Here is a 20,764-nt window from a genome sequence, read left to right as displayed (position 1 = left end):
CTGTGTAGTTTTAGAGGAATCCTGTCAAGGCTTCCCAAATTTAATTAAAATCAGTGTGTTAGAAATCCAGCAATTATTATTTCTTTGTCCATCTGTCTGCACATAATAACTCTCAGTGAAGGGATTTTCATGAAATTTTATATTTAGCTCTTAGAACAAATGTATCAGCCTTCCAAAATTTCATTAAAATCAGCTTATTTCTTGTTTTCGTACCTATCACATAGACTGAATGTGATAGGAGGAATGATAAGTCATACCTATCATTCGTCAAATCTTGTTTGCTACAACGTGCTGATTGGAGGAATGAATGAGTAATATGACAACAAATGCACAAAAAAGAAATGTTCTCATCTGTAAAATTCATTACTTTTTGTCCTTTTTTCTTTTTTTATTATGATTATTATTATAAATCACGTACAATTGTGGTTTGCTGATGCACCTATACTAATTAACTTGTCTAACACTGCCTTAATACTTTCTGATATCAAGTTCTTTCAGTTTACTGTTCAAGTAATATGTATGCCCTATACCAGAGGTTCCCAAACTTTCTCAGTTTGCACCCTTAGTGTCTCAGTAATTTTTTCACGGTGCCACTAGGCCGAAAGAAATACCTAACAGTTCAGTTTATTAAGAGGTTAGGTCCAAACAACTTAATAAGTAATGCTGAAACTGAACTACCTCGAGCTAGTAGTTCACGCAGTATCCAACAGATGTCAAGTATTGCTGTTTCCTTTGAAAATTTTAAATATCCCCTGTGAGCTCACTGCAGCACCCTGGGACACTACAGTGCACAGTTTGGGAACCACTGCCCTATACAATAAAATGTGAACTTTTTTAATATTATGACAATTTTTCAGTATTTGGACGACAAAGAGTTTGATACTTGGAACCTTGTGATACATAAAAATAATATTGTTAATTAGCATTCAGAATTCTTCAAGAACTGGTGACTGTAGCCTTAGCAATAAGTCAAGTGCAAGTATAGAGCCATCCAAGTCGTGTTTTCAAATCCACATGATACCACCAAAATACAGTAATATCTTAATAGTCTTTTCCTTGTAAATTCCTCTGTTCCTATACACTTCTGAGAGTATAAAATGAAAATTTATTTTATTTCATTAGAGAAACACTAAGTTGAAATTTTTTATTTAGTATAATTCAGTATAGAGTTGAAGGAAAGGTTAAAAATTGTTCTTGGTATTCTGAAATGGAACATATAACTATATATGATCATCATGCCTCTAATTAAAAGGACATTTAATATCCTGTTGTGAATTATTTTGTATGTATTCTACGATATATTAGGAGTTGCATTTAGCTAGGTGATGTTTATAATATGTACAGGTTGTAGTGGTCCCTGTGAAAGCACATGAAGTGATTTAGCTTAAGTAGTACTATACGTTTTTTTTTTTAATATTTTTAATTTGCTTGAAGAGTTCAAGTGATTAATTGTGTGGGGGTATACTCTAACAGAGAAAGAATAAAAGTAGTATGCAGCAGGTGCCTCCGTAGCCAGGTGGGAAGGAGCAGCAGTGCATAGCACACGCTTCTTGATTAGACCGGGGTTCGAGCCCGTCACCACCAAATACGGAGCATGCGGAAAGGTCAGGGAATGACCACCGCATATCCCAGAGCAATATGGCCTTAGCATTAGCATTAGCATTAGTAGAGGCATATGATGCAAGAAAGCAAGCTTATTCAGCATCAGCCAAAAAAAAAGAAAAAAAAAAAAAAAAAAAAAAACAACCACTACTCCCATTTCACCCCTCAATTCGTTCGAAATACCTGCCCAGCTGAGCCTTAAATTTGTTTAGGCTATCAACTTCAACAACAAGCGATGGAAGTCTATTCCACAAACCAACTGCCCGCTGGCTAAAGGCGAATTTCCGCACATCTATCCGACATCCGTCCTTCCTCAAGTTGCTAAGTTGCCTTAGTTGCTAATGCTCCTAAAAAAAAAAAAAAAAAAAAAAAAAAAACCCAAAACCAAGTATGCAGCAATTTGAAAAGAATGGGATTCTAAAGGGTGGTATATTGTTTGATGAAATCAAACTTCTTTTATACCTTCCTGATGTGATTTATGTGATATGAGAATCTTACACATTAAATTTGCAGGTTAAAAATTGAATTAAGGTCATAAATTAACTTTATATTTGCAGATAGCTAATCCTAATTTCAAAGATTTCTCAATTCCAAGAAGTGAATAATATCTGGGTTAATAGTGATAACATGGCATCAATATAATCTTGTCTTCCTTTACGGATTAGGCGATCCGCCTGTTCCGATCTCAAAGAGGTCTGCCCATCTTTTCTTCGGTCTTCCTCTGTCTCTTTTTCTTTTTGCTCTATACGTGCAAGCTAATTTAGGGAATCTATTATCTTCCATTCTTTCTACATGCTCTTTCCATCTTTGTCTATATGCTATAATTTTTTCATTAATTGAGTAAATCTTTAATTCCTTTCTAATATTTACATTTGGTATTTTATCTAATTTTGTACATCCTTTAACATATCTTAAAATTTTCATTTCTGCATCTTGTATTCTATTAATGTCTCTTTGTTTCGGTATCCATGTTTCAGAACCGTGAAGATGTGTTGGTATTGCCATTACTTTGTAAAATTTCAATTGTGTTTCTTTCCTTGTTTTCTTAGCCAGAGTTCTTTTTATTGTTCCACATACATTTTGAAATTTCACCAATTTCTGGTTCATATCTTCTTCGACATCATATGTTATACCACATCCTAGATATTTAAAATGTTTTACTTGTTCTAATATTTTATTGTCTATAACTATTTTTGTTCTCACCTTATTTTTTCCCTTAAAAGCTTTCATTGTTGATATTTTAACTTTATATTCTTCTGTTATTTAAATACTGCTCTTTGTAAATTATCTTCACTATCTTGAATAATTACTTGATCATCTGCAAATAACAGTGTATTAATCCTATTCTTTGTATTTAAATATATCCCTGTATTAATTTCCTCTTTCCATTTACATATCATATCCTCAATATATATGTTAAACAACGTTGGTGACAAGCTACATCCCTGTCTAACTCCTTGATTTATTATACTTTCTTCTGTTAATTTATTACCTGTATCTATTACTATTTTTGTTCATTGAAACTCTGTATTATTTTTGTAAGATTCTTTGGGTATCCTTTATTACTCAATATGTCCCATAGTTTTCGTCTGTTTACTCGATCAAATGCTTTTTCATAATCTATAAATGCTATGTGCGTTTCTAAATTAAACTCTTTTCGTTTTTCTATTATTTGTTTTAATACAAATATATTATCTGTACAAGATCTTCCTTTTCTGAATTCTGCCAGTTCTTCTATTAATATTTCATCAGAGATAATTTTAATTCTATTATTTATTATTTTGATATACATTTTATATACTGTATTTAGTATGCTAATCCCTCTATAATTCTTTGTATCATTTCTATTTCCTTTTTTAAATATTGAAATAATTTTTGCTATCTTCCATTCCTCTGGTATTTTATATTGTTCCCAACATTTATTAAATAAATTTAGTATCCTGTCTTTTAAAAAACTTCCTCCATACTTGATCAGTTCTATATTTATACCATCCATTCTCACTGCTTTCTTATTTTTTGTAGCTTTCAATGCCTTTTCCAATTCTTCCTTCGTTATCGGATCTATGTCACTAACTGGGTCTAACTGTATCTCTTCTGTTTGATATGTTGGGTCTTTTCACAATTCTTCATAATGTTTTTTCCATTGTTCTTCCTTTATTATATTTATTCTTGAAGTGTCTTTCTCTGTGCTATTCAAGTGTTTCATCATTTTATATACCAAATTTTGTCTTCCATGAACATCATGTTCTATTGTACTTATAAATCTATCCCATGACTCTGCTTTAGCCTTCCTTATTATATCTTTAGTTTTATTACATTCTTGTTTATATATTTCTTCATTCACACTTGTCTTGTTTTGTGTATATTTAAGATATTTATCTTGTTTGTCTTGTACTGCTTTAGCTATTTCTTCATTCCATATCTTTATCCCTCTCTTCTTATAGTTTTTCCTGAATTGTCCTAGTGTCTCTTTTGAATTATATTTTGTATATTATTCCATTCTTCTTCTATTTGTTCTCTCTCCGATATTTTACTTATTTTGTCTTTAAGCCTTTTTTTCATATAAATTTTGTATACTTTCTTCTTTAAGTAGATATACTTTGTAACTAACTCCTTCCTCTGTTTAATAGCTTTTCTCTTCTTCCATTTAGCCCATAACTATTTTTGAAGCCACTAAAAAATGATCTGAATTAATATCATATCCTCTAAACACTTTAGTATCTCGACATTGTTTTGCTCATTTTTGATTTACTATTACATAGTCTATTATTGATTGTGTACCTATTGCTGACCATGTATATTTATGTATATCACGTTTTCTAAAAAATGTATTTATCTTTAAATTATTAAATGTTGTAAAATCTCTTAATTTATATCCATTTACTTTATTTTCTCCATAACATCCCATAATATTTTTATACCATTTGCAAACTTAGGCTTAATCCTGATATACCTTCATCAATACCATTAATAAATATAGAAAACAATTGTGTGTCTAGCATCGAAACCTGGAGGACTCCATGTATAACATTAGCCCATGAAGAACATTGCCCATTGGTAACCATTCTGTCTTCTCCTACTCAACCATCCCTTTATCTGTAGCAGTAACCTTCCCTTAATGCCATACTGCTCCAATTTGTATAGCAGTGTTATGTGCAACAGTATTAGAAACTTTCCTGAAACCCAAGTGTGTAATATCAAAATTATTTTTGCATCCAGTTCCTTTGTTACTGCATTATAGTATCCAATTAAATTGATCAGACAAGATCTTCCCTTTACAAACCCATGCAGTGACTGAAATAAAACATAATAAACTCTTCCGATTGAAACAAGATCCAAAATTTTGGCACTCAAGCATTCAGACAGTTCGGCGAGAAGTGGTTCTCGCACGGATTAGAATAGTACATACTCATCTGCTCACAGACAATGATCCTCCTCAGTGTTCACACTGCTCAGAACATCTAACAGTCAAACATATTTTGATTGACTGTGCACATTATCAGCAACTTCGAACTTCAGTATTTCTTTCTCTGGCTAACCTCCGGGAATCGATCACATTAAATCATATCATTGGAGAGAAGGCAAATATTAGTGAACTTTACTGTTTTTTGAAAGAAATTGGAATTTATGAACAAATATAAATAGTTTCTGAGCTGAAATGAAATTGAGCTGGCTTTATATTAATTATTATATATAACATTCCTGTGAATAGGCACACTATAGCCACAGCAGCTTGTGTGCCATTAAACACCCATACCACACACAAAACTGCACACCTGTCTAAATGGTCCTGCATTACTTCTTGGGGTGGTTAAATAAATTTCTCTCTACTCTGTGTGATCATCATGGCTAGAGGAGTTTGCAACAACATTGTAGCTTTGATTATTTTAATAGAGGAAATGCTATATGGCCTGTGGAAAAATATATATACAGGTAGCCCTTGTATAACACAGTAGTTTGGTTCCTACAAAATCTTGTGTAATGCGAAACCGTGTTATATAGGACCAAGAACCAGTACAAAAAGGGGGATTACGTTCCAAAAGCTAACAAAAATACCCCCCTTCCTTTTTTTTATATATATATATATATATATAACTATCGGAAACTTAATTTTTATAGTAGTAATAACTTAATGTTTTAACTTTATTTTTATAATAGTAGTAACTTAAATAATAACTGAACAAACGTCTTACCTTGCAAACTGTGATATATGTGAAATAATGTACGTTCATTTAATTTTCTTCCTCTTCATCGCTGCTAAGCACAATCTCTTCTGCAGCATCTAGATTTTGCGTACCTTCTGCTCTCATTAAAAGTCACAATCTGCAAGCTTCGAAGTCACACTTATTTTATGGTCTCAAACAAGCACAAGTTCAGTTGCACAGAAATACAGTGGATCTCGCTTAGATATAAAGCACAAATTTAACTTTATTACCTTACCAATTAACAAAGTTAAATGATACGTGAAAATCGAAAGAATGTTTTCCAGTTAGCAAAATAAAAATAAATTTACGCTTACATACACAGCTTAATTAATACGTACTATAATATGTACATACTAACTAATTGATATTTCTGTTCACTGACCTTTTTTCTTTTTTCTTTTTTTTTTTTTTTTTTTCGTTGTAAACTTTAAAACAGTAAAAATGATAAGCAATTAATGAACACGGCACGCACAAGTTGCAACAAACACGATATGCACAAGTGAGATATGGGATAATGAGTTTCTGAAAATTTATTTATGTTTTTTATATGATTGAATGTTTCATGGAAGGGAAAACACATTTCACCATAATAACATGAAAACCCACAGAATTCCAGCTGTCGGTACTATATCAAATGCAAGATCAGGTTTACTATCCGTTTATGATTGATTACGCTAACAGAAAAGACCAATAAACCAGAAACTGCAAATTGTTTTTATTGTTTTATGGTAGTGACCTCCAGAAATGTGCTTTGGAACAATATCACAAAGGCGATAACGACTAGCGAGTCAACAGCAGGGATTCACAAAAAGGAATGGAAACGTTGAAAATTACATCTAACAAACTAGCAGGGTTTTCTCAGCACAGAAGCTCAAAAATGCTGTGTTAGAGCAAAACCGTATTAAATAAGTACCATGTTGTGTGAAGATTGCCGCAATTCTTAAACCATGTTAGAGCAAAACCGTGTTGTAGAAGTGCCATTGCTATATGAGGGTTGCCTATACATAAATTGAGAGCTGTCTTTTCCTTCTGCTTATTAATATGGAGTGCACTGACTGTCTTAGCAAGTTACAGCTGTGAATTACAAGCTCCAAAAAAGCATAAGTGTTTTACTATTTTATTTACTTAATTGTCATATTATATTGTACTTTATAAGTAGCTTTATGGCGCCTCCGTAGCCAGGTGGGCAGGAGCAGCAGTGTGTAGCACACGCTTCTTGATCAGACCGGGGTTCAAGCCCGTGACCACCAAATACAGAGGATGCTGAAAGGTCAGAGAATGACCACCGCATATCCCCGGAGCAATATGGCCTTAGTTGCTAATGCTCCTAAAAACCAAATAACAAACAAACAATAAGTAGCTTTATAGTTCTAGTTATGCTGACTATTTTTAATTTAGATAGAGTTTTTGTAGGTTACTACTTAATATACGTAAAACCGTTGTTTCGTTCAAATCTTGCAGCCATTGTTTTCATATAAAGAGTGAGTGATAGGGAATTCAAATTTTTAATTGTGGTAAATAGGTAGCTCTAACGTAAAACTAGATAGCGTAATACATATCACTGCATTTAGGAATCTATTAGATAGTGTAGTATAATTTTCATTGTTAATTTCAATATGCCCTAGACTAGAGCAGCAAAGCAATGGGCACAAAGTAGCAGAAGTGCTGTGACTCGGGGGAGGGGGGGCCAATTCTGCAATGCATCACAGCCTAAAAAAATGTACAATTTGTGAAATGTTTGTGGAACTCTCTGGAACAGGACATGATCTAGCCAAGGAGGATGTCTTTGTGTGTGTGTGCTAGGTGCAAAGAGTGTCAATAAATTAGACACCAACTCAATGTTGTGATGGGTGCATATGAGAGTTTGAAGAGTTGGGTAGATGCCCTTGAAGGTATTAAAATGGGGGACCCATCAAGCTCTCGTGCATCAGGCAACACAGCGGCAATCTCCAAGACAGAATGCGCTGGGCTCACTGGAGTTAGTTATTGTCAATGACTCTATTGTCAGGGAGACAGGTAATATATTGTGTAAAAAGGATAGGTGGAACAGGACCAGGGGCAAAAGTTAATGATGTTGTAGAACAGATATCATCTTTTAAGGGCACAAAGAGTGATATTGTTGTATACGTTGGCACTAATGGCATTAAGAGTAGGAGATCTGCAGATTTACTTAACAAATATAGGTCAGTGCTAAAAAAAAGTTGTGAATTAGGGTTCAATTTGAAAGTGTCTGCAATTCTGCCCAGACGCACGAGAGGAGGGAGTATATGATGAGAGCCTTGGCAATCAGTTCGCCCCTGGAGGGGTTGAATTGGGGTAGAATTTTTCTTGGCATGGTCTGTTCTTGTTAACAGGAGAGATTGCTTCTACGAGGATGGGATACACTTAAATAGAATTGGTGCTAGAGTTCTGATGCTATCGAAGCAGCGTTAGGTGGGTTGGAAAACTGATAGCTTGGGGGGAATTCACAAACTAAAAGGTTAAAAGTAGCCACAGGCAGAGGTGAAAGTGATTCTTGCACTGCTTCTATTAGAATGAGCAGTGGCCTGGAGAGTGGGGTGCTGGGGGTTTCACAGACTGGTGGGAGTCGTCATGAAACAAATAAATATATGGGCTGTGTTAGGATAACTAAGAATAAGAATAGGTGCATGTATACTTGCATGTACACCAATGATAGAAGTATAGTAAATAAATTTGATGATAGAAGTATAGTAAATAAATTTGATGAATATGAAGTGCAGGTAAAGACATCAAAGGTGGATATTGTTGGGATATATTAGAGACTTAGTGTCACACAGATATAAGGAATGCAGAATTGGAATTTGGAGCGTACAATGTGTTCAGAAAGGATACACAGGATAGGATGGGAGGAGAGGTTATGTTGTTAATTAAGAAAAATATAAAATCTAAGGAAGTGCATCCAGCTGACATAGATGGACAGTTGCATGTTGAGTCAGTTTGGTGTGACATAAGCACTAGAAAGCAAAAATGAGAGTAGTAGTGTGTTGTGGGCCTAATGAGTACAACGAACAGTTGTACAGAGAAATAGAATGGGCCAGTAAATCAGATTGTGTTATAATGAGGGATTTTAACTTCCCAGATATTGACTGGAACTTGTGTGTTGGTCCCTCGCAGACTAGCAAGACTTTTGTGGATTTATTGGATGATTGTTTTCTGCAGCAGCATGTTCAAGAGGCAACCAGAGAGTGTAATACTCTTGATCTGGTTATCAGCAGTGATTATTCGTGCATTAAGAATTTGCAGATAAGGGAACAGCTAGGTGGTAGTGATCACAGTGTACTGATGTGGGATTTACTTAAAGATATAATTACCATTAGGGGTAAAGGGAAAGGTTTTTGCTTCTGTAAAAGTGGCTACAGTGGTCTCAGACAGTTTTTAAATTCTGTACAGTGGGACCAACAGCAAATTTTAAGTGGGAAGCATTCAGGAAACTAATCGTTGAAGCTACTAGGCTTTTCCTACCAATTAAGAAATATTCGAGGTTTAGGCCTAAATGGATGTCATATGAACTAATGAGACTTTGTGGGAGAGAAGAAAAATGCATAGGATGCATATAAATTATCAGGCAACATGGAAGCCTATGGCAGATATAAGATAGTCTGTAATCAAGTTACAAAGGAGGCAAGCGAAGGCAGATCAAGAGAAATCTTTGGCAAAGGATGCTAAGAAAAACAGCAAGGACTTCTTTACTTATATAAATCTAGAAGGAAGGGGATGAATCAGATTGGTACACTTGATGTTGGTAGTTCGACTGTTGATGATCCTGCTCAGATAGCTGATAATCTGAATGAGTATTTTGTATCTACATTCACACATGAGGATTTATTAAGGGAGGAAAATGCTGGAAGTTTATTAAACCATAGCAGGATGCTTAATGATTTTATAATAACCGAGAGCAAAGTGGAGGAGAAATTGTTGAAATTAAACATAAGAAAGGCACTTGGGGTGGATGGGATCTATGCAGTTATATTAAAGGAGGTAGTAAAGGAACTAAGCAAACCCTTATCATCCTTGACGATGCTAAGAGTTTGCTTAGTGAGAGCATCCTTGGACTCAGGGGAAGTCCCCACAGACTGGAGATGTGCAAATGTATCCCCAGTTCACAAGGAGCGATGTAAAGGTGACACGAGTAATTACAGATCAGTTAGTTTAACTTCTTTTCCGGGGAAAATAATAAGAGTCACTAGTTAAAGATGCATTGCAGGATCATCTAGACCAGTGGTTCTCAACCTTGTTTTGCTTGTGGCCCACTTCTGAGTTTCATTCACCTCTGTGCCCCCCCATATTGTTTAATTATAATAAATGTAATATTTATAATAAATATGTACTTTATCAACTGCACTTTTTATTTATAACATGTATTATTTGTTTATAATATAAGGAATATTAATAATAAAAAAGGGGTTTATTAACTACAATCTTTATTTATAATAAAATTTCTACTCATGTAATATTATTGTCCCTTAGTTTAGTGACATCCTCAAGGCAACTGATTCTGATTGGTTAAGACCATAGCATTGCTTGTGGCAGTTGAAAACGGCAAGCTGAAAAGTACATATGAGCACAAGATTGTCCTCAGTTTACTAATTTGTTGTAATGATTGAGAATGGGTTTTGCATTTATTCATGGGTTTCATCTCATAGGAGTTGACTGCTCCTATGCTCTTTCCATACATGATCACATATCTTTACTTGTGATTTCTAATCTCTCTTGGCATAAGTACATCAAATGTTGCTCTTCTGAATTTAAAAAAAAAAAAAAAAACTGTTCCCCCCCCACCTCTGCATTCTCGGTATTACTTTTCTTCTAAACAACTGCTCGCTCTTTACAAATCTCAAATCCATCCCGCCATTTAATATTGTTCCCACATCTGATATCTCCAAAACCTTTCTCAAACTTTGACTCCTTTCAAAAGAGGCAGTTAGGATAATATATGATTCATCTCTTGCAAAGCCTTGCCACTCTGTCTCACAGATGTTCAATTTCTGCCATGTGCCTTTCTATAAATACTTCCATGTGTGCAGCGTTTTTCAAAATCCACATCTATAATTCCTCTACTCTCTTCCAAGCCAGTCTAAAAACATACCTCAAGCAGTGAATTCATTCACTGTCCAATTCCAAACTCACGGAACCTACTTTTCTTCTTCCTATTATAGGTTCATACTGTGTGTGTGTGAGAGAGATTTTCATTAAAAAACTGTCTGAATACTTTTTGTTAATGTAGTGTATACCTTTTAACTATAGAATTTATGTAATAATTGATATTATATTCTTCTTCTTACCTTATAAATCAGAATTTTATGGTTGTCATCCTGTGACCCACTTTTGATTCTGAAACTAAAAATAAAACCTGTTCATCCTTTTCTTGTTTGCTTAATTATACCAATTTAAATGTTAACACAAGCATTAATATTTCTCTTTTTCTCTATTTCTGTTTAAATAAAAAAAAACTTTGCTTTCATTATCCAGCTAAAATGTTCTATAAGATGGTCAAAACTTCACCCAATTATTGATTTGAGAACTATCCTGAAAATAACAAACATAGCTTGATACAACACAAGCCAGTTGTGAAGGTTTTGTGGAAGTTGCATTCACAATGATATTCCACAAATTGTCTTTTTTACTAAGCTACAATTTCATGAGTCACAGTTGTAGTTCATGCCCCATATAAACCTGGCTTAGGTATGTTGATGATACAAAGGTGATTGGGATGATTAATTACAGTAATGAGGGTATACTACTTCAATGAGACCTGGATAAATTAGGCAGGCGGGTTGAAGATTGGCAATTAAGGTTTAACATTGATAAATGCTAAACCTTAATTGCCAATTAATTGCCTTAACCTTAATTGCCTAAATAGTTAGGCAATTAAGGTTAAGGCAATTAATTCTGGGACTACTGCTGTCCAAATGCCTGCATTTGGACAGCAGTAGTCCCAGAATAATATTCTGTTGATAGCACTATGCTCAAGATAGTGGAGAATGAAAAGGGCTTAAGGTTGTACAACCTGAAATGAATTTCTACAATGTAGGCTGATGGGACAGTTCATGGGGTTCTGTCAGTGGTATACAGGAATTTTTCCAATACAGACTATAAGATGGTTATCCTGTTATATAAGACAAAATGGTTCAACCTTATCTTAAATATTTCATGCAAAATTTGGAAGCCTCATTTTAGGAAGGATGCAGATCTGAACAAGTGGAGAACAAGAAATCAAGTTTGGGTTGTTTTTTTTAATGATTGATTCAGTATTCACTTTGCATTCTTGCATCATTTAAATCTAATTGTTTGTAAGATGGAAAACAGTGATAGGAAAGTCAACTTGTGCGGTTCATTTTTGGAGAATAGTCATGCTGTTCTAAAAAGCAGAATGTATGTTGTGTGTCTGTAATGATGACAGCTTAATTTTACCACCAAATGTGTATGGTATAGTGTAGTGTGCTCTTTCAGCTCATGGTATTGTTAGACCAATTTTTCTTAGCAGTTTTTCTTTGACTGTGAACTACATCCCATTGAAAAACAGTTTATCCCATTCCTCTGAGGTATGTGTCTGTTTTGGCCCAACTCTTTTTTGAATAGGGTGAGACTCCACTGCATAGGTTTGCCTAATTGATTTCTTAGATGTTTTGAGTATGAATGTCGTGATCACCACAAAAACATAGCTGTTATCTTAATCTAGTTGGCCTTCTTGAAGACAAATGAATCCCCAAGGAAGCCAAATAGACAAAGATAAGAATTCATATAAGCAAAAATTTTAGCTGAAAGTATACCTAATGTTTTATTCATTTTATTGAATATTTTAATATTCTGTCAGTGATCTAAATTCTGTATTTAAGTACGTAAAATGGGTATAGACTAAAAATTCTATCCTATACAATAACAATCATTGGCATCTACGCACCAGTAGAAGGCAACACTGATGAAACTACAGAATTTTATGACGAATTACAACAGATCATAGACCAAACTAACAAAAACGAAGATCTCATACTAGCAGGAGACTTCAATGCAAGGGTTGGTGCTCAATCAGTAGACAAATGTATAGGATCAGAAGGCGAACTCGTGGTCAACAATAATGGAAGATGCCTGATAGACTTCTGCATTTTTAATAAACTTAAAATTACAAATACTTTTTTCAGACATAAGAATATCCATAAATTCACATGGGAAGCAAGAAACACAAAGTCTATAATAGATTATATTATCATTAATGAAAATTTAAATGACAAAATTAGAGACACTAGAGTATTCAGAGGCAGTGAAATTGACAGTGATCACTACCTAGTAGAAAGCACTTTCAAAATAAAAAGAAATTATCTTAATAAAAATAAGAAAATACCAACAAAAACTACTAAGAAATTAAAAATACATTTGTTGGAAGACGAAAGTACTAAATTCCTGTATGAAAGTCGATTGAAAGATAAACTCAAATCAGATTAAAGTGATAATGTTGAGGAAATCTGGTCAAACATGAAAAAATCAATTCTGGGAGCTGCTGAAGAAAGTCTTGGATATAAACCTATAAAAAATAAAAACTGGCTAAGAACTCGGAATGAAGAATTGAAACAAACAAACAATGAGAAAAAAAAGACCTATAAACTGTTCTTACAAACTGAAGACCTACATTTACACATAAAATATAAAAAGGTTAGAGCAGAAGTCAGAAAACTAACCAGAAGAATCCAACGAGATGACTGGAATAAATTTGTTAAATCTTTAGAACGTGATATCACGGGCCCACAGAGAAGAGGTTTTAAAATTTTTAAGAAATTACAACTAGACACAAATGATCAAATAAAAACCAACTCCATCTCCCAAGCAGAATGGAAGCAATACTATTCCAAACTATGGTATAATCCAGGCACTAGGGAATTGGAAGATTAATAGTAGTAGTAGTAGTAGTGGCATGTGATGCAAGAAAGCAAATGTATGGGCTTATGCAGCATCAGCCAAAAAAAAAAAAAAAATTCACACAACCTTTCTCTCTAAATGCCTGTCCAGTTCCTCCTTAAATTTATTCAACCTATCAACTTCCACAACGACAGATGGAAGTTTGTTCCAGCAATTAACCACCCGCTGGCTAAAGGAAAATTTCCGCACATCTATTCTACATCTGTCTTTTCTTAATTTGAATTTATGCCCCCTTAGATTCGTAATCTGAACAAGTGGAAGGATCCCATCAGAATTCAGCGTGCTCAACCCATTCAAGGCCTTATATACCTCAATCAGATCACCGTGCAGGTGCCTAGTCTCCAGCCACTGCAATTTGCAGAACTTAAGCCTCTCTTGGTAAGAGGATCCCTTCATTCCCCTCACCAATCTTGTTGCCCTTCTCTGTACACGCTCAAGTAAATCTACATCCTTCCTAAAATGAGGCCTCCAGACCTGTACGCAGTACTCAAGCCGTGGCCTGACCATTGCCTTATACAGAGGGATAATCACCTCCTTTTCTCTGCTAGTAAAATTCCTATATATCATTGACAAAACCCCATGACCTGCCCTGGCAGCCTGTTTGCATTGCTCAGAAAACTTCATATCTGCCTGCACAATTACTCCCAGGTCTTTTTCATTTTCTACCACCTTAAGTGTAGTACCACACAGTTGGTACGTTTCTCTGGGGTTACTTCTACCCATATGTAGTACTTTGCATTTGTCAAGGTTAAACTTCAGTTGCCACTTCTTAGCCCATCTGCCCAAATTATCTAGATCCTGTTGCAGTAGCACACTGCCATTACTGTCATTAACAACCCTGCCAACCTTTGTATCATCTGCAAACTTCGACTTCGGTTATCACAGATTAATATCTGTGATAACCGAAGATGAAGAAAATATAAGAATAGAAGAACTAGAGTTAATATTACAAAAATCAAAAAACCGAAAAAGCCCAGGCGTAGACAGTTTGAATGTAGAACTATTTAAATATGGGGGCACCTTACTAAAAAATGCACTACTAAAATTATTTAACATCATATGGCATAAGCAACAGATACCCAAAGATTGAGAAACAGGAATAGTAATCAATTTACACAAAAAAGGCTCCAGAAATAACCCTAACAACTGCAGAGGGATAACACTGCTGTCAACTGCTGCAAAGCTATACTCTAATATAATAAAGAATAAACTTAATAAATACAGTGAACAATTCTTAGAAGAAGAACAATGTGGGTTCAGAAAAGGGAGAACCACAATAGATGCCATTTTCTCACTACAACAAATATTGGAGAAAAGAAGAGAATTCAATCTACCAACATTTCTGCTCTTTATTGATTATGAAAAACCATATGACAATGTAAACCGAGAAAAACTCTGGCAGATTCTATGTGAAGAAAATATCCCAACCAAACTCCGGAAAGCGATCCAAAGCCTATATAAAAACTCAAAAGTCTGTATAAAATATTCTAATGGCCAACTATCAGAGCCAATTAACACCAATAAAGGAGTGAAACAAGAATGTGGACTTTCACCAAATTTATTTAATATCTACATCAATAAAATTCTTAAAGAATGGAAACAAACAATTAACAACGGAATACAGTTGAACAACACGAATAAAATCCAAACTATATTATATGCTGATGATCAAGTTATAATTGCAAAATCCGAAGATGCACTACAGATAGCAGAAAATGAACTTAATAAAATAAGTAAAAAGTACGAGATGAAAATCTCCACCTCAAAAACAAAATCAATGGGATTATGTGGAAAAAACATACAAAGAGTCAAAATTGTTATTGATGATAAAATAATAGAACAAATATCTGACTTCACCTATTTGGGAAATTTAATATCAAATGAAGGGAAAGACATCCAGATTAAACTACAAAAATATAATAAAATGAATGGAACGATTAAACGTCACTTTGGAAAACAAATGACAACTGAAACAAAACTACGACTGCACAACGTCACTTCAAAACCAGCCCTCTTCTACAGCTGTGAGACTTGGGTCATAAATAAGAAAGATGCACACAAACTAGAAGCAGCACAAATGAGATTTTTAAGCCCATTATTAGGCTTTACAAAGACTAGACCACCAAAGAAATTTAGATATCCGTGAGAAATTAAAAGTAGATAACATAGTAAATGACATAAAACGGTATCAGGAAAAATGGATCAGCCACATAGAAAGAATGAATCCAGACCGGATCCCAAAATTAGCCTTTAACTACAAACCTACAGGCAAGAGAGATGTTGGTCGACCAAGACAATGATGGCGAGATCAAAACCACCTCCAAGAGCTACAACAGAACAGGTCTTAAAAGACCTAAGCCGGACCAATTTCATGATGATGATGATGATGAATGATAATGGGTATAGACAGTATATACCCATTTGTGGTGACAATAACTGCTTAATAACGGATAATACTGATAGTTGTGATCTGGGTTTACAGGAATAAATTATCTATTTATAGCATTGAGGTTATGGGGAAAATAACCTTTGATGTGTACCTTATTGGTTTACAAAGAAGGAAAAACTATGTGAAAATTGATAGCAGTTGGTACAAGAAAAAAAAAAAGCTATTTTGGTTTTGTCAGTTATGTGTGAAACTTATGGGTTGATGGTTGAGGTAACAGAGGGTACTTGTTGACATTAGATTTGAATTTCTGTAGATGGTAATTTTCAGGAAATACATATGAAGGAAGGTTGGTACACAAAGCAGAAGTTGAAGGGATAAATGAGGAATAAGAAAAGTTGGTTCTGTTCTGTGAGCATTTATTTGAAGTTGGACAGTAAATGAGTGCTGACTGCTTGTGGCACATGTTTGGACTGGTTTGGAAGAGGGAAGGGAAATAATAGATGCCAATTCAGAGGAATATTGCTCATGGAAGTATCTATAGAAAAAGTGGCAGCAGAACCACATCTATGGGATAGAGAGTGAAGGGACTGTAAGAGATGGGTCATTAATTAACTTGACTGCTATCTTTTGAATAGCCTAGAAGCCAGGGCACCTCCGTAGCCAGGTGGGAAGGAGCAGCAGTGCGTAGCACACGCTTCTTGATTAGACTGGGGTTCGAGCCCATCACAACCAAATACGCAGGATGCTGAAAGGTCAGGGAATGACCACCGCATATCCTGGAGCAATATGGCCTTAGTTGCTAATGCTCCTAAAAACCAAATAACAAACAAACAAACCGAGAAGCCAGAGAGAGGTTTTGAGTACACCACCTCAGGTTTGGGAACACTATTCCATGGTAGGGTGGATTTCAGATTTGTACAGACAGAGATAATGTTTAAAAAAAAGTAGCACTGAGAGCAAAAGAGAAAACCCCAGTTTTTTGGGTTTTTTAGATGTAGAGGAAGCAACATTTGTGACATGGTTATGCCAAGTGAGATTACAAGGCAGGATAATTCAATATATAAGACGACTGAGTTTTAGAAAGATTGAAATTAACTAAGTTATCCTTGTCCCATTCAAGAATTATGTGGAGATCCGCATTTAAGGAATTGCTGGCGGATATTCAAGAAAATGAAGCTGTTTAGGCAAGGTTTCTCAATCTGGCAGATGGAATAGCAAAGTGCTATCATATGCAAAACTGTAGATAGGATTTCTAGTCAGGAAGGGAAAGACATCCACACTAAACTAGAAGAAGGTCATTAATATACAAGAGTAAGAGTGGGAGAAAGAACTGAACCTTGGGAACACCAGCATTAGTGAAAAAGGTAGAAGACAGAGGGCCACTATCATCACCCACAGTGAGTGGTCAGAGAGAAAACTAGAAACCCCAATTGCAAAAAAAAACAGTCAGCAATTCATAAGATGGGTAATTGTTCAGAAGACCTTTTTTGCCAGATATGATGTTAAATTGAATTAGAAATGTCAAAAGCTATTGCTTGAATTTCACCAAACATTTTCATTGAATTTGTTTATGGGTGGGTAATGTAAGCCATTATACCACAAGCGGATCAAAACTGACAGACTCCATACTGGCGATCATTGATTAGATGGAAGGTTTTGAGATAGTTTAGGAGCTGGTGGTTAATGGATTTCTCCAGTGTTTGGGAAGGATAGAGGTAAGTGCAATGGGATGATAACTGGATGGCTGGTATTTGTCACCCTTTTTTGGAACTGGCTGGATATGAGCAAATTTATTTCAACAGAATGTAAAACACCAGTGCAATAAGAAAGTGTAAAAAGGTGATACAGAAGATGAGCAAACACGGAGGAATGGGTTTTGAGGAAAAGTAGAGAAACGCCATCAGAACCTGTAGCTTTCTTGTCATTTAAGATTATACAAAATTCTTCTGACATCCTTTTGAGGGAAGACCACAAGTGGCATTGAGTGGGGTATACTGGGAATCGGTAGGTATTGGTTTACCAGTATCATCAATACAATCGCTAGAAGAAAAGTAGGATGCTAGTAAATCAGCCTTATTTTTATCTGAGGAGCAATAGAACAATCAGGTTTTAACAGACTTTTAAGTATATATGGGTAAATGTTGCAGCCAGTAAGTTGGCAAGAGACTAGAATGCAAGCCAATTGCAATGTGCAACATCCTTGCCTTGAACAGCCTTAGTACATTTATTGGAAAATTAAGATTTAAATAAAGGATGAGATTTCGGTGGATTTGTGGTGTAAAGGATTTTATCCCTACAAGAATAATTTCACTAACATGATCTGAGCAGACTTTGACTTCAGAAGATTTAAAAAAGTAATGCACCAAAGATAAGAAGAATATAAATCTCACAGATCATCCCATTTTGAATTCTTGAATGCCAAGCAACACAAGGCTGAGAATGACCATGAGAGAGAGAGTGAAAGAGTGAGTGAGTGAGTATCTCCATTGAAGAAGAGACAATCATTAAATTGTGGTCTTGGGTGGGAAAGTCACTCACCTCGACCGTATAATTTCACAGACTATTTTTGAGAAAAAGCTAAAGCATATTAGACATGTGGTTGGGATTTTCTGGTAGGCGAATGTGAAGTTATTAATAATTGCAAAAGCCCCAGCATTTTGACCAGCTGGAGTTGTGAATGTTAAAATCACCAAGGAAAATTACCTCACTCTTAGGATCGTTGAACTGGAGAAAGTATGTACTGCATGTCTTATAAATAAAGTATTCTTTCAAAATGAAAATTGATATAACAATATATTTATTTTGTAGTACATATTTCTGTAGTACTTTTCATTTTTAATATTGATTTAAAGTCAATATTAGTAAAATGAAGCAGAAATTGGTATGGAGGATACATTTCTGAAAAGTATTTGGAACGACTAAGATCCCATAGAAAATAGGGGACTAGGAGAAAAATAACAAGATTATTATTTAGACAATGAAATGTATTCAAAAAGCACAGTACACTCATTTTCCATTTATACAACATGAAAACAAGGTGGACAATACAATAAGAAAAAAAGCATTAGTAATAATTGGTGGAACAAAATATAAACACACACACGCACACTAAATGTCATCTATTCCCTATCAAAAATCACTTGAAACAGCAAAATATCGCATTCTTGTGTTACTGACGCAAGTCCAAAATACTACTGAGTAAAAACATAAATGTTAGTCAGAAACAAGAAAATCGAGAGAAGCAGTGACATATCCACATGCAACACTGGTACTGATGAGTGTGTCATCAAGGGGACAGGCTTCAGTGCATATCAAACATGTCTGTATAACATGTTGATTACACCATAACCTTCATCAAGTGTGCTGTGAGATTAAGCAAAAACGCTTGAGTTCAGCTGTAATCACTCTTTAGGTATACAGCAAATATAACATCTTTTAACTCCTAATATGAATCAAATGACAGAAGTTTAGGAACTACTAGGTAGAGTGTAAACAAATCTCCCCTTCTACCCACTACATGGACCCTCCCCTGTGACTTGCAGAAGTGAGAGCAAAGTTTTAATGTTCCCTTATTTCTAAATAAACTGGATTGAACTGTTTATACATATAAATATATATAGAATGATAAATTTTGGTGTACGTATAAAATCATGTTATCTCAAATCCATAGCAGACTTGAGGTTTGGGAGGAATTACTTTACTTCTGTATATCAAAATATGCAGCAGAACTTATTTGAACAAATAATTGTTCCTTTAAAATAATTTTGAGTGATACTCATTTGAGTGAAACACTTTCTGTACTAATAATAGTAAAAATGATATTTGCATGTTGGAAATTATAGGAAGAAGAAAAGGCTGCAGCAGAAGTATATGAAGAATTCTTAGCATCTTTTGATGAACCAACTAAACATGGCAAGCTTTTTGTAAGGGGTACTGTGATAAATGCCGGTGCTGGTGGTAAGTTGTTCTCTTGATTCACTTTTTATGTGTAGTAAATATGTTGTATGCTTTGAGCAAAAATTTTCTGTTCACGACTGTTCAAATCATTTCTTTAATATTAATTTCACACTGATATAATTTCTGTAAAAAAATTTCTTCGTTTTAATAAAAATTCTAAATCTGTAATTGATTTTCATCTATTACAGATTTTTGCAAAATGAAAAAAAAAAAATATATATATATATATATGTATATTGTCTATAAAAGAAGGCTTCCAAAGTGTTGAAGTATACCGCCCTAGGGGTGCACTTGGTTTTTGTGTGGCTGGAATATTTGCATGAAGCAATTTTTTTAACAAAATATGGACAGGCTTGTTTGGGTGGTTTTTTTTTTTTTTTTTTTTAATCCTTTGCTTGATTGACAGTTTAGTTATGAGGTAGTACTTACGGGTGGCTGTTCTAAACAATAAACCTTGATATGGCAAGTTATGTGTCAAGAGGCAGCCACATTCATCCCACTAATCTAGATATGAAGCACATTTTATTTCAGTCTTTGATTTTCATTTTATTGTTATTTTATTTATTTTTTTATTATTTATTTTATTCTCCTTTCCCCAATGAAAACCCCAAAATGAAAGGAATTAGAATTTGTAGTACTTAGTACCATGCATGGGATGAAAGCTGAGAAGACAGAAGAT

The 20,764-nt window shown here is 34.6% G+C and overlaps 1 protein-coding gene across 2 annotated transcripts in view; it reads left to right on the top strand.

The window, feature by feature from the left end:
• The window catches only part of LOC150091801 (U2 snRNP-associated SURP motif-containing protein), a 333,597-nt gene that overhangs the window by 34,752 nt on the left and 278,081 nt on the right, over positions 1-20,764 (top strand). For both annotated transcript variants that reach the window (XM_090385786.1, XM_090385781.1), the window contains exon 3: positions 19,971-20,085. In XM_090385786.1, coding sequence (XP_090241912.1) covers positions 19,971-20,085 — 115 coding nt within the window. The remainder of the gene's footprint in view (positions 1-19,970; positions 20,086-20,764) is intronic.

This window comes from Mastigoproctus giganteus, chromosome 1 (assembly GCF_048544385.1).
Source record: "Mastigoproctus giganteus isolate SK-2022 chromosome 1, ASM4854438v1, whole genome shotgun sequence".
Lineage (NCBI taxonomy): Eukaryota > Metazoa > Arthropoda > Arachnida > Uropygi > Thelyphonidae > Mastigoproctus > Mastigoproctus giganteus.
The sequence above is the reverse complement of the archived record's forward strand: the minus strand, read 5'-3'. Positions and strand labels throughout refer to the sequence as shown.